The sequence below is a fragment of the Geotrypetes seraphini genome, chromosome 3 (genome assembly GCF_902459505.1).
Source record: "Geotrypetes seraphini chromosome 3, aGeoSer1.1, whole genome shotgun sequence".
Lineage (NCBI taxonomy): Eukaryota > Metazoa > Chordata > Amphibia > Gymnophiona > Dermophiidae > Geotrypetes > Geotrypetes seraphini.
The window spans coordinates 293,284,636-293,297,874 of record NC_047086.1 but is presented as its reverse complement, the minus strand read 5'-3'; the positions used below and the strand labels follow the sequence as shown (position 1 = coordinate 293,297,874).

The 13,239-nt window shown below is 46.7% G+C and overlaps 1 protein-coding gene across 7 annotated transcripts in view; it reads right to left on the bottom strand.

The window, feature by feature from the left end:
* HEATR5B (HEAT repeat containing 5B) overlaps positions 1–13,239 on the bottom strand; it is a 297,408-nt gene that overhangs the window by 33,067 nt on the left and 251,102 nt on the right. For all 7 annotated transcript variants that reach the window (XM_033938914.1, XM_033938913.1, XM_033938919.1 and 4 more), the window contains one exon: positions 5,401–5,673. In XM_033938914.1, coding sequence (XP_033794805.1) covers positions 5,401–5,673 — 273 coding nt within the window. The remainder of the gene's footprint in view (positions 1–5,400; positions 5,674–13,239) is intronic.

Sequence of the window (13,239 nt, the reverse complement as noted above, 5' to 3'; positions counted from 1 at the left end):
GGTGTGGTGCTTTCCAAATAGAAGGCCAAAGCATGTTTACAGTCCAGAGTATAAAGAGCTACTTCTCCAGGATGAGAATGAGGCTTCGGAAAGAACACTGGAAGAACAATAGATTGATTGAAATGAAATTCCGATACCACTTTAGGGAGGAATTTTGGATGAGTACGTAGGACCACCTTATCATGATTGAATGTTATCTTTGTAAGCATGTTATAAGGCAATCTGTGTGTTTTTATACAGTCGCAGCACTAGCCCCGTCCTGATGAAGAAGGCGAAACGCGTTGGTAGGGAACAGTACAGCCACACAGAGTATATGCATAAGTTAAGTGCATTATCCATTATTGATTTTTAAAGAATGGAATGGAATGCCTGAATGAATAAGTTCAAATGATAAGATTAAAGATCTATATAAGATATGAAGAAGGAGACGCGCCCTGCGCTGGGCGGGAAGGCACTCACGCATGCGCGGTGCGGTCGACTCGAAACTTCGAGTTTCTTCAAGCAAGTCTGCTTGCGAGCTTCCGCATCCGGACTCCGCTGATGACGCCACCCATATGTGAGAATAGGCTGCCTGCTTGTCCTGGGATAAATATATTTACATTGGTGCGATATGCAGGCCTCCTTCATAGACAGAAGAAGTAGACAGAGATTCAATAGTAGACATTCAGAATATATCTAATAAAGGGGAAGTTTTACTAACAGGTGATTTTAACATGCTGGATGTTCAGGTTTCAGGTTTATTTAAAATTTGATAGTATCACTTATAAAACTTCTAGGCGATGTACATATTAAAAATAGAAACAAGAAAAAAACTGCAGAATGGAATGTACAAGGTGCAGGAATCTTTATTTAAAAAGCATACAGAATTGTGATCCTTAAAAAATGAATACAGACCCAACACTCAGGAGTCTGGGATGACTAATGTATCACATGTAGAGAGAGAATGTGGAAAACAATGTTGTGTTAAAATCATCAAAATTTTTCTATCAGAAGCAAGAAATTTTCCTTCTGAGCAGACACACAGGGTGAGTACAGCTACCGAAAGTAAAAGTTTTTGCAAATTAAAAACAGTCATTATTTTACAGCTTAAAAATTAAACCAACTTAGACATAGACTAACTTGATACAGAATGAAAAAAGGGAAAGAACTACATTGGTTATAAGAAAGTAGACATGTATGGTAAAGTACAATAGGGAATAGGAGAAAATAAGCATAGCCTGTTTATATCCGAATTTAAGGCATTTATCCTTTAAGAAAGCAAAAGATAAAGAAAGAGGAGTCAGATAGAGTTTCACTCTTCAAATGCATCTTTATATAGGATAGTTTTTAGGGAACTCTTGAATTTGTCTAGAGAATTTGGCATGCTTCTGAGAAAGGAGGCCATAGTGTTCCATAACTGAGGGGCATATACAGTAGTACCTTGGATTACGAGTATAATCCGTTCCAGGAGCATGCTCGTAATCCAAAATGCTCGTTTATCAAAGCGAGTTTCCCCATAGGAAATAATGGAAACTCACTTTGATGCGTTTCCCCCCCCCCCGAGAACCGGCATTGCTCCCCTCGAAGGCCCCCCCTGCGATCAGGCACCCCCCCCTGCGAACCGGCACCCCCCCTGCCTCGAACCGGCACCCCCCCCGACACGATTGGGCACCCCCCCGACACGATCCGACATCCCCCCCGACACAATTGGGCACCCCCCCGCCGCTTCTTACCCTCATCTGGGCACTCTAGAAGGTCGGACTCCTCGTCTGCTGGGCCTTGAGCATCTGAGCATGCTCAAGGCCTGCGAGTTCACGTTCTGAACGTGAACTCGCAGGCCTTGAGCATGCTCAGATGCTCAAGGCCCAGTAGACGAGGAGGCCAAGCTTCAAGAGTGCCCAGATGAGGGTAAGAAGCGGTGGGGGGGGTGCCCAATTGTGTCGGGGGGGGGGGATGTCGGATCATGGCGGGGGGGGGTGCCCAATCGTGTCGGGGGGGGGGTCGGATCATGGCGGGGGGGTGCCGGTTCGAGGCATGGGGGGTGCCGGATTGCGGGGGGGGGGGTACTCGTAAATCGAGCCATGCTCGGTTTCCGAGGCACCGATTTTGCAAATGTTTTGCTCGTCTTGCAAAACACTCGCAAACCGGTGCACTCGTAAACCGAGGTACCACTGTACTGTGAATATTTTGTTGCATCTTGTATTAATTATTTTTATGGAAGGCACTGTGAGTAGGTTTTGATTTACGGATCGCAAAGTTTTTAAGGGGATATGTGAAGAAAGGTAATTTCATTGCTCTTCTCTTTTACTTTTTAGTTCAGGACTGCTTTTTCAGCAAAGTCAGTTTAGGCAATAGTGTAGCCTTTAGAGTCTCTGTTAGGGTTTTATATAATAAGTGTTTAGTCTAGATTAGTATTTTAGGTTGCATTTCAGAGCGAAAGATAAGATCAGATAGAGCACAGGTGTCGAAGTCGGTCCTCGAGGGCTGCAATCCAGTCGGGTTTTCAGAATTTCCCCAATGAATATGCATTGAAAGCAGTGCATGCACATAGATCTCATGCATATTCATTGGGGAAATCTTGAAAACCCGACTGGATTGCGGCCCTCGAGGATCGACTTTGACACCCCTGAGATAGAGTATAGATAGCAGTTGAGGAAAGTCTTTGTTTAGTGTTTAACACCGCCCACCCCTGGCCTGATCTCTGATTTATAAGCCTTTGAACCAATTAAAAGGCTAAAAAAGTAATTAGCTAATTTCTCTTAGCTAGAAATTAGCTCTTAAGAAATAGTCTAATAAATCCTGGTAGGGTAACCTACCAATTACAACATTACAAAATAATAATAAAAATTAAACATTACCATAGCCTAACATAAAACTTGCAATCTTAGGGGACCTAAGTGTACATTTTCCAATTTCTGTAGCAACTTAACAAAGAAATCACCAATATTTAGATGCAGGCAGCAGTCCAGCAGCAAGATGGGAGCCACCCAGTCTATTGAACTGAGTGTCATATGTCTGATTATCTCCCAGTTGGTGAGAAGTCTTATGTGTGGTACTTCGTACTAGGAACTCTTTGCACCGAGCACGCACATAAGACCTCTCACCATCTGGATGTGAAGCAAGAGGTCGAAGTCTCCTTCACTGCAGTTAGTGTCTCCTCAGTGGAGTGCCTCTTCATCAAGGTCACCAATGGCTCAACACACTACAGCCCGGTATGGGTGGTCTAAAAGCGTAGTATCACTAACTCTTGAAAAGTCTAGAGATGGCCCTTACTGTGCATGTGTGAGAGTGCCTTCCCACCTCTCGGCTCGTGGGACCATCAGTTCAGTAAAAAAGCTAAAAAGCCAACTAGGGGAGGATCGTTGGGGGGGGGGGGGAGATGTGAGAATATCTGCCTGCTGTCCCTGGATAACACCCAAGCAGCATATTCTCACAGCTGGACTCCCTAGCTGTGAAAGGGATGGAGGGAAGTTGGCACTTATGTAGCAAATACATTTTGAAGAACTGCTTGGCCGAACCGACAGTCCCATCTGGAATGAGTCTCCATATAGTAATGGGACATGAAGGTGTGTATGGAGGACCAGGTGGCAGCCTTACAGATGTTTTCAATAGGAGTGGAATGGAGAAAAGCAACTGAGGCTGCCATTGATCTAACCTTGTGCTGTGACACGACCATTGATCTAACCTGCCATTGATCTAACCTGTGTGCTGTGACACAGCCTGCCAACGATAGCCCAGTCTGAGCATAGCTGAAGGAGATGCAATCCATTAACCATGTAGAAATTGTTTTCTTGGTAAATGAAGTTCTGAGTCTGTTAGGATTAAATGAGAGGAAAAGCTGAGTAGAGGTTCTATGAGCCTTTGCTCAATCCAGGTAGTAAGCTAAAGCACATTTACAGTCCAATGTATGAAGAGCAGTATCATCCAGATGTAAATGTGGTTTTGGAAAGAAGGCAGGACTATTGAGGTTGAGGTGAAATTCCGATACGACTTTTGGTAGGAATTTGGGATGAGTACGGGAGGTCATGGTAGAAGGTTGTATAAGGTGGGTCTGAAGCCAGTGCTTGATGTTCACCGACACTTCCAGCTGAAGTGATGCAAATCAGAAAAACAACTCTCCATGTGAGATATTTGCGTAAAGAAGCTAATGGCTTAAACGGTGGCTTCATGAGAGTGGAAAGTACAACACTGAGGTCCCAAGAAACTGAAGGAACTTTGATTGTTGGTTTTGTGTGCATCAGTCCCTTCATAAATTTGGAAACCAACGGGTGTGTAGCTAAAGGTTTATCGTGGAAAGGAATGTGAAAGGCACTGATGGCACTTAGGTACACTCTCACTGAAATAGTTTTTAGACTTGAGTCTGAGAGCTGTAAAAGGTAATCCAAAACTGAAGACAGGGGAAACGTATCTGGAAGTAGAGCTTGTTGAGTACACCATGAGGAAAAACGAGTCCACTTAAAATGATAGCAGCATTGAGTGGAAGGTTTCCTGGCAGCATCAATGATAGCTGAAACTGGAGCGGAGAGATGAATATTATTCAGTCTGTGGGAGAGAGGTAACAGGCTGTTAAAGCTAACGAATGTAGAATGGAATGAAGTAGGGACTCTTTGTTCTGAGTGATAAGAGTTGGGTAAATCTGCAGAAGGATGGGCTCCCTGGCACCGAATTGAAACAGAAGAAGGAACCAGGGCTGTCTTGGCCATCTCAGAGCAATGAGAATCATTGTAGCTGGCTCCTGTTTGAATTTGAATAGAAGATTCCCTATTAAGGGTATCAAGGGGAAGGCATAAAGAAACCTTTCTGTCCAATCTATCAGGAAGGCATCAGATTCTAATCGAGACGATATGGAGAGTGTGCAGCCTAGAACAAAACTGTGGTGGAAGTCTGTAATACAAACAGATTAATCTGAGGAGTCCCCATGCTGAGAAGATTCGTTGAACTGTCTTCATTTTCAAGGACCACTTGTGAGGTTGAAGGTATCTGCTTAGTTTGTCTGCCAGATATACTGCTTGAGGAAGATGTTTTGCAGAATGGCCCAATTCCAAATCTGAATTGCTTCTTGGCAAAGGAGGTGAGAAGCCGTACCCCCCCGCTTGTTAATATAGTACATAGCGACTTGATTGTCTGTACTTTTCAGTTAACCCTTAACAAATAATCAATAACTATTTGTACACAATTCGTTGGCTTACAAAAATTATTTTGTTTCTGTGACTAATCCTGTGGCTAGCTCCAGTATGCTCTTGAACCCTGGTTTGAGTACTGTTGACCTTTAGAACAGACAATGTACATTTTCACGTGTTGCTGAACTTTGTAGCTGTCATTCAGCTTACAATATTTTATACTGTTCTACATTTCACTTCTGCATCATTCACCTACTGTACACTAAAATATACACAAAGCATTTATCTAGTTAAACATTACCTTCTGGGGAACAAAGAGATGGAAGGTCAGACAGGATGGTAACTGTTGCTGCCACAAGACGGGCACTTTCCTCTGATAGTAGCTGTAATTTATTAGGTGTATGACTAGGAGAGTCCACTACCTTAGTGCTGAGCTGTGGCAAGTGCCGTACTAAGATGAACATAAGCAGTTCCATAGCTGCAAAGACCAGAGACTTTCCAGGCACAAGACCACCATGGTCATTTCCTTCTCCTAGTGCAACACCAGTTTCTTTTTCTTTTCTATCATCTTCATCTGTAATAAAATGGTAAGAAAGAAAAATAATTAAAAGGAACAGTGAGAAAAGGTAAGACATCAATTCTATATATCACAGTTCCACAAAAGTACAGATAAACAAACTATTTGATAGATATTTGGTCTCACAATAACTTTTTGATGTTAAAACAGGTCAAACTTCTATGGTTTGGTGACTGTGACACCATTCTAATTAAAGAATTGATCTTACCTTTGGATGCAAGAGAGCTGGGCATTTTACTTGATTCCAAATTAACATTAGGACCACAGATAAATAATTTGATCAAAAAATTTCTTTTTAAACTACAACAACTGAGGGCTATTAGATCTTCACTGAGTTTCAAGTTTAATAAAAATTTGTATACCGCCTATCAGTCTTCTAAGCGGTTTGTACATAATAAAATAGGGTAACATACATTAAAACATACAAGACCTACTGGAACGATAGGATTAAGGTAAAGAATCCTATATAATAAAACCCTAGCAGCGCATGCGCACTCAAATCTGCGTGCTTCTATGATCTCTGATCTGTGAGATGTAGGTCCGTGGCTGCAGGAGTGCGCATGCGCGAGTCCCCAGCCTTACTGCTTCCAGGCACCTACCTACAAAGGACTGGCCGCCAGCGTTGGACTCCCTGCTCTCCAGATCGCGGTGTCGGCTCCTCTCATGAGCCGCACCAGCGTCGGAGAAGGCTTCAGACGCTGGCGGGGATCGAGAGGAGCCGCTGCAACACTCGCCCTGAGCAGGCCAGACCGCGGACTGGGCAGGGAAGCGCCGACAAAAAGAGACTCCAGCCATGAGCTGCTCAATGGGACAAGGCAGCCAGCCATGCAAAGGAGGGAAACAGAATGAAAACAAAAAGGTAACGTGCAGGGAGAAGCTGGGCCTGCCTGCGGGAAACGCGAGAAGGGAAGGGGGGCCCTTGGAGCAGGCTAGACTGCGGGGGGAAGGGGGAGGGGCCAAAAGGAGCAGGCCACATTGTGGTAAGAGTAGGGAAGAGGGGTGGGGGAAAATGCTGCTACTGCTGCACAGGGATCTGGAGGGGAAGGGAAATACCTGCTGCTGCTGCACAGGGAAGTGGAGGGGGAGGGAAATGCTGTTGCAGCTGCACAGGGAAATGCAGGGAAAGAATGACAGACAGACAGCAGGAGGGAGGGAGGGAGACAGAAAGAAAGGAGGAATGACACATAGGCAGGGAGAGGGACAGAAAGACAGAGAAAGGGGGCCAGGGAGAGAGACAGACAGTGGGAGGGAGAGAGACAGAAAGACAGGCAGACATATATTCTAGCACTCGTTAATGTAACGGGCTTAATGACTAGTTACATTATAAAATAGGAAAGAGAGCCATATAGGGGAAATTCAAAAGGAAGGGAGATCCCATCTGATAACCAAATCAGAAATGAAGATGTTTCATAAGGTAAGTGCATTAGAAGAATGAAAGGTTTTTAGTTTTCCTTTGAAACGATCTAGCATGAGTTCATCCCATAATTCTGGGGGTAATGAGTTCCAAAGAGATGGGGCTATGACAGAGAAGTTTGTTGTTCATGTAGTGATAATAATATGGAGAGATGGAACTGTTAAAAGATTTTGTGATTGTGATCTCAGTGTTCTAGCTGGGGTGTAGGGAATTAGAAAATTGTTTAAGAATTCAGGCTGGTTGTTACGGAGTGTTTTGAATGTTAAAGTATGATTTTATAGGTTAGTCTGTGTGGAATAGGGAGCCAGTGAGCTTTTACCATAGTCAAATTTTTTCGCATTTCCAATAAGTTTTATTGCCGTGTTATATATAACTTGATTTCTTTCTGTGTGATGCCTTTATATAGTGAGCTGCAGTAATCTAAACATGAGATCACCAGGGAATGTACTAATATGTTCAATGCAGAGGACTCAAGGACTTTGGAAAGAGAACGTATTAATCGAAGCCTATAAAAGCATTTTTGAACGATAGTACTGATTTGCTGGTGAAATGTTAGTTTACTGTCAAGGATAACTCCCAGGAGCTTTATAGATGCGCTAAGGTGTGGCGTTGAGACTCACGGGTGATTGTAGTTACAATCCTTCTTTGCATGGAAATAATATTGTTGATGATTTTGAGATATTAAGCACTAACATATTTGTTTGGAGCCAGTAACTTATTTTTTCCATTTTCTGGTTGATGTCCATAATTTCACTTAGGTCATTTGTTTCCAAAGGGTGAAGTAACTGGAGATCATCAGCATACGTAAATGGGGTAAAGCCTGATTGACATAATGTAAGTAAGAGGACCAAGAAGATATTGAATAGTAGGGGTGACAGGATAGAGCCTTGACTATCTGATTTTGAATTATTATAGTTTATTCTGAAGGTCCTATTTGCAAAATAAGATTTAAACCATTCCAGTACCTGATCAGTGACTTCAAAGGATTCGAGTCTTTGCAGTAATAGGATATGGTCAATTGTATCAAAGGCAGCTGAGAGATCTAAGGAAATGAGTAGAGCAGATTTGTGGTGGTCTATGTGATATAGTATTTTAGTTGTTAATCCTATAAGAGAGAGTTCAGTGGAATGGTGTTGTCTAAAGACGGTCTGATTAGGGTGTAGGGCGTGTGCTTTTTCTACAAAATCTGAGAGTTGAGTAAAGACTATTTTTTCTGCTATTTTCGCAAGAAATGGGATGTTTGCAATTGGCCAGTAATTGGATGGTTCTGACATTTTCCCCTTAGTTTTAGAATTATGGCTCAGTTAATACTTTTGCCTCAGTTAGACTACTATAATTCAATGTACAGATCAATTTCTGGTAGACTATAGAAAATGCTTCAAATTATGCAGAATTCTGCTGCTAGAATGATCTCTTGCTTAGGAAAATCTGAACATGCCTCATCTTTCCTGGATGCACTGCATTGGCTTCCAATATATTTGCACATTGAGTTTAAAATCACATTCTTAATTTTTAAATCTTTCAGTCTAAATCCTGAAAGTTTTTTTATTTCTAATTTATTTAAATTTTACAATCTCATCCTATCTAGAAAGCACAGTTACTTACCGTAACAGGTGTTATCCAGGGACAGCAGGCAGATATTCTTAACACATGGGTGACGTCACCGACGGAGCCCTCGGTACGGACCTTTTTAACTAGAAGTTTCTAGTTGGCCGCACCGCGCGTGCGCGAGTGCCTTCCCGCCCGACGGAGGAGTGCGTGGTCCCCAGTTAGGATAAGCCAGTTAAGAAGCCAACCCGGGGAGGTGGGTGGGACGTAAGAATATCTGCCTGCTGTCCCTGGATAACACCTGTTACGGTAAGTAACTGTGCTTTATCCCAGGACAAGCAGGCAGCATATTCTTAACACATGGGTGACCTCCAAGCTAACAAAGAGGGAGGGGGGATGGTTGGCCATCATGAAAATAAATTCTGTAACACCGATTGGCCGAAGTGACCATCCCGTCTGGAAAAGGCATCCAGACAGTAGTGAGTAGTGAACGTGTGAACTGAGGACCAAGTGGCAGCCTTGCAGATTTCCTCGATGGGCGTGGAACGGAGGAAAGCTACAGAAGCAGCCATAGCTTGGACTCTGTGGGCCGTGACAGCACCTTCCAGTGAGAGACCGGCCCGAGCATAGCAGAATGCAATACAGGCAGCAAGCCAATTTGAAAGTGTCCGTTTGGAGACAGGACGACCCAAACGGTTGGGATCGAAAGACAAAAATAGCTGAGGGGATGTACGGTGAGCTCTGGTACGATCAAGGTAGTAAGCAAGGGCACGCTTACAGTCCAGCGCGTGCAACGCCTGTTCCCCAGGGTGCGAGTGAGGCTTAGGGAAGAAGACGGGCAGCACAATGGACTGGTTGAGGTGAAAAGCCGAGACCACCTTGGGAAGGAATTTAGGGTGGGTACGCAGAACAACCTTGTCATGGTGAAAAACAGTGAACGGTGGGTCGGCAACCAGTGCATGCAGTTCGCTAACCCTCCTGGCAGAGGTGATGGCAATTAGGAAAAGCACCTTCCAGGTAAGGAGCCTGAGCGAAGTTGTGGCAAGAGGCTCAAATGGAGGTTTCATGAGTGCTGAGAGAACCACATTCAGGTCCCAGACGACAGGAGGAGGCTTGAGAGGCGGTTTGATATTGAAGAGCCCTCTCATAAATCTGGAAACCAGAGGATGAGCCGTGAGGGGTTTTCCGAGAACAGGCTCATGAAACGCAGTGATGGCACTGAGGTGGACTCTGATGGAGGTAGTTTTGAGGCCAGCATTGGACAGCGAGAGCAAATATTCCAATACAGTTTCCACCGCTAAGGAGGTGGGTTCCTGATGATGCTGGAGACACCACGAGGAGAATCTGGTCCATTTCTGATGGTAACATTGGAGGGTGGCCGGTTTCCTGGAGGCGTCCAAGATGAGGCGGACCGGCTGAGATAGATTCTCTGGAGAGGTCAGCCCGAGAGAAACCAAGCTGTCAGGTGGAGCGAAGACAGATTGGGATGCAGTAGAGACTGATGCCGCTGCGTAAGTAGAGTAGGAAACACAGGAAGAGGAATGGGCTCCCTGGAGCTGAGTTGGAGCAGGAGGGAGAACCAGTGTTGGCGAGGCCACCGAGGGGCGATGAGAATCATGGTGGCGTTGTCCTTGCGGAGTTTGGACAAGGTCCGCAACATCAGAGGAAGTGGAGGGAAGGCATACAGGAACCGATCCCTCCAATCGAGCAGGAATGCATCCGGGGCCAGACGGTGAGGAGAGAAGAGTCTGGAACAGAAGAGGGGCAGTTGATGATTGTGAGGTGCTGCAAAGAGGTCCACCTGCGGAGTGCCCCATCGAGCAAAGATGGAGAGCAGAGTCGGAGGGTCCAACGTCCACTCGTGAGGTTGAAGGATGCGGCTGAGATTGTCGGCCAGGGAGTTCTGTTCGCCCTGGATATAGACCGCCCTGAGAAAGAGATTGCGGTCCGTGGCCCAGGTCCAGATGCGCAGAGCCTCCAAACAAAGGGGGCGAGATCCGGTGCCGCCTTGCTTGTTTATGTAGTACATGGCGACTTGATTGTCTGTGCACAGGAGGAGGACTTGAGGACAGAGGAGATGTTGGAAAGCCTTGAGGGCGTAGAACATGGCTCTGAGTTCCAGGAAATTGATGTGATGACGACGCTCCTGTGGGGTCCAAAGTCCCTGGGTGCGTAGATCTCCTAGGTGAGCTCCCCACGCATAGGGGGACGCATCCGTGGTGATGATCATAGAGTGAGGGGGTAGATGAAAAAGTAGACCCCTGGAAAGATTTGAGGAGTTCAACCACCATTGGAGAGATTGCTGAAGAGATGATGTCACAGAGATGGGATGAGAAAGAAGATCCGTAGTCTGTGACCATTGGTTGGCGAGAGTCCACTGAGGCGTGCGAAGGTGGAGACGTGCCAGAGGAAGGACATGCACCGTCGAGGCCATGTGACCCAGGAGGACCATCATCTGTCGGGCAGGAATGGAGGGATGCATGAGCACCTGACGACAGAGGTGGAGCAGGGTCCGCTGACGATCGGAGGGGAGAAAAGCCCTCATTAGTGTGGTGTCCAGAACTGCTCCAATGAATTGAAGTCGCTGGGTGGGAAGCAGGTGCGACTTGGGGTAGTTGATCTCGAACCCCAGGAGGTGGAGGAGAGAGATGGTGTGATGAGTAGCCTGTAGCACAAGTTGAGATGAAGGTGCTTTCACCAACCAATCGTCCAAGTAGGGGAACACCTGGAGGTTGTGAGACCTGAGGAAGGCCGCTACCACTATAAGGCACTTGGTGAAGACCCTGGGTGAGGAAGCGAGGCCGAACGGTAGCACCTTGTACTGATAGTGGTGGTGTAGCACCTGGAACCGCAGGTAGCGGCGAGAATTCTGATTGATGGAGATGTGAGTGTAGGCCTCTTTGAGGTCCAGGGAACATAGCCAGTCGTGTTGAGAAAGAAGAGGGTAGAGCGTGGCAAGGGAGAGCATTCTGAACTTCTCCTTGACCAGACACTTGTTGAGGTCCCTGAGATCGAGAATGGGACGGAGGTCTCCCGTCTTTTTGGGTACCAGGAAGTAGCGGGAGTAGAATCCCTGACCCCTTTGATCTGGAGGTACTTCTTCGATGGCATTGAGAAGGAGGAGGGATTGAACCTCCCTCAGGAGGAGGGGGGTTTGAGATGAGTGTGAAGCAGACTCTACAGGAGGGTTGTCCGATGGAAGAGTCTGGAAGTTGAGAGAGTAGCCGTGGCGGATGATGTTGAGGACCCACTGGTCCGATGTGATGACCTCCCAACGGCTGGAGAATATGGTGAGACGACCTCCGATTGGTTGTGGAAGAGGTAGCGAGGGTGGATGACTGGCTATGCCCTGGAGAGAAGAGTCAAAAGGGCTGGGATTGCCTAGCAGGCTGAAGAGGCTTGGAGGGTTGAGTGGCCTGAGAACGAGCCTGGGCATGGTGCTGCTGTTGACGGGGCCGCCGAGGTTGTTGAGGAGGCGGATTGAGTGGCCTGGCTGAGAACCTGCGCTGATAAGATGACTGAGGTCGATAAGGTCGGGCAGGCGGAGCCTTCTTTTTTGGTTTGATCAGGGTGTCCCACCTTGTTTCATGGGCGGAGAGTTTCTGGGTGGTGGAATCCAGTGACTCTCCAAAAAGTTCATCCCCGAGACAGGGGGCATTGGCTAGACGATCCTGGTGGTTGATGTCCAGGTCGGAGACTCTCAGCCAGGCCAAGCGGCGCATGGCTACGGCCATGGCAGAGGCACGGGAGGTGAGCTCGAATGAGTCGTATATCGAGCGGACCATAAACTTGCGCAACTGAAGAAGGCCAGAGATGTGCTGCTGGAACAGTGGGACCTTGCGCTCCTGCAGGTACTTTTGGAGGGCAGACAGCTGTTGGACCAAATGTTTCATATGGAAAGAAAAATGGAAGGAATAGTTGTTCGCCCTGTTGGCCAGCATGGCATTCTGGTAGAGCCTCTTGCCAAACTTGTCCATGGTCTTACCCTCTCTGCCAGGAGGGGTAGAGGCATAGACACTGGAGCCCTGAGTCTTTTTCAAGGTGGATTCAACAAGAAGGGACTCATGGGGCAATTGAGACTTGTCGAACCCTGGGATAGGGATGACTCGATAGAGGTTGTCCAGTTTACGGGGGGCCCCCGGTACCGTAAGGGGATTCTCCCAGTTTTTGTAAAAAGTCTCCCGTAGGATGTCATGCACGGGAAGCTTGAGGAACTCTTTAGGAGGTTGTTCGAAATCTAAAGCCTCCAGGAAGGCTTGAGACTTCTTTGAGTCAGATTCTAAAGGAAGGGACAGGGCTGCAGACATCTCCCTCAGAAATTTAGAAAATGAGGACTGCTCCGGTTTGGAGGTGGCATCGGGTGGCGACGGGTCCTCATCAGATGAGGAGGGATCCTCCTCGGTACCGAGAGGGGATTCCTCCCATAAGTCAGGGTCCCGGACCTCTGGTGCATGTCGAGACACCGGGGTGGAAGGTGCGGTATGGCGGGTCTTGGATAAAGATTTTCCAGAACGCACCGAAACGGTACCAGGAGAGGAAGACCGGCGTCGATCCCGGTCCCGGGAAGAATGACGCACTGCTTGGTGCCGAGGAGGATCCGA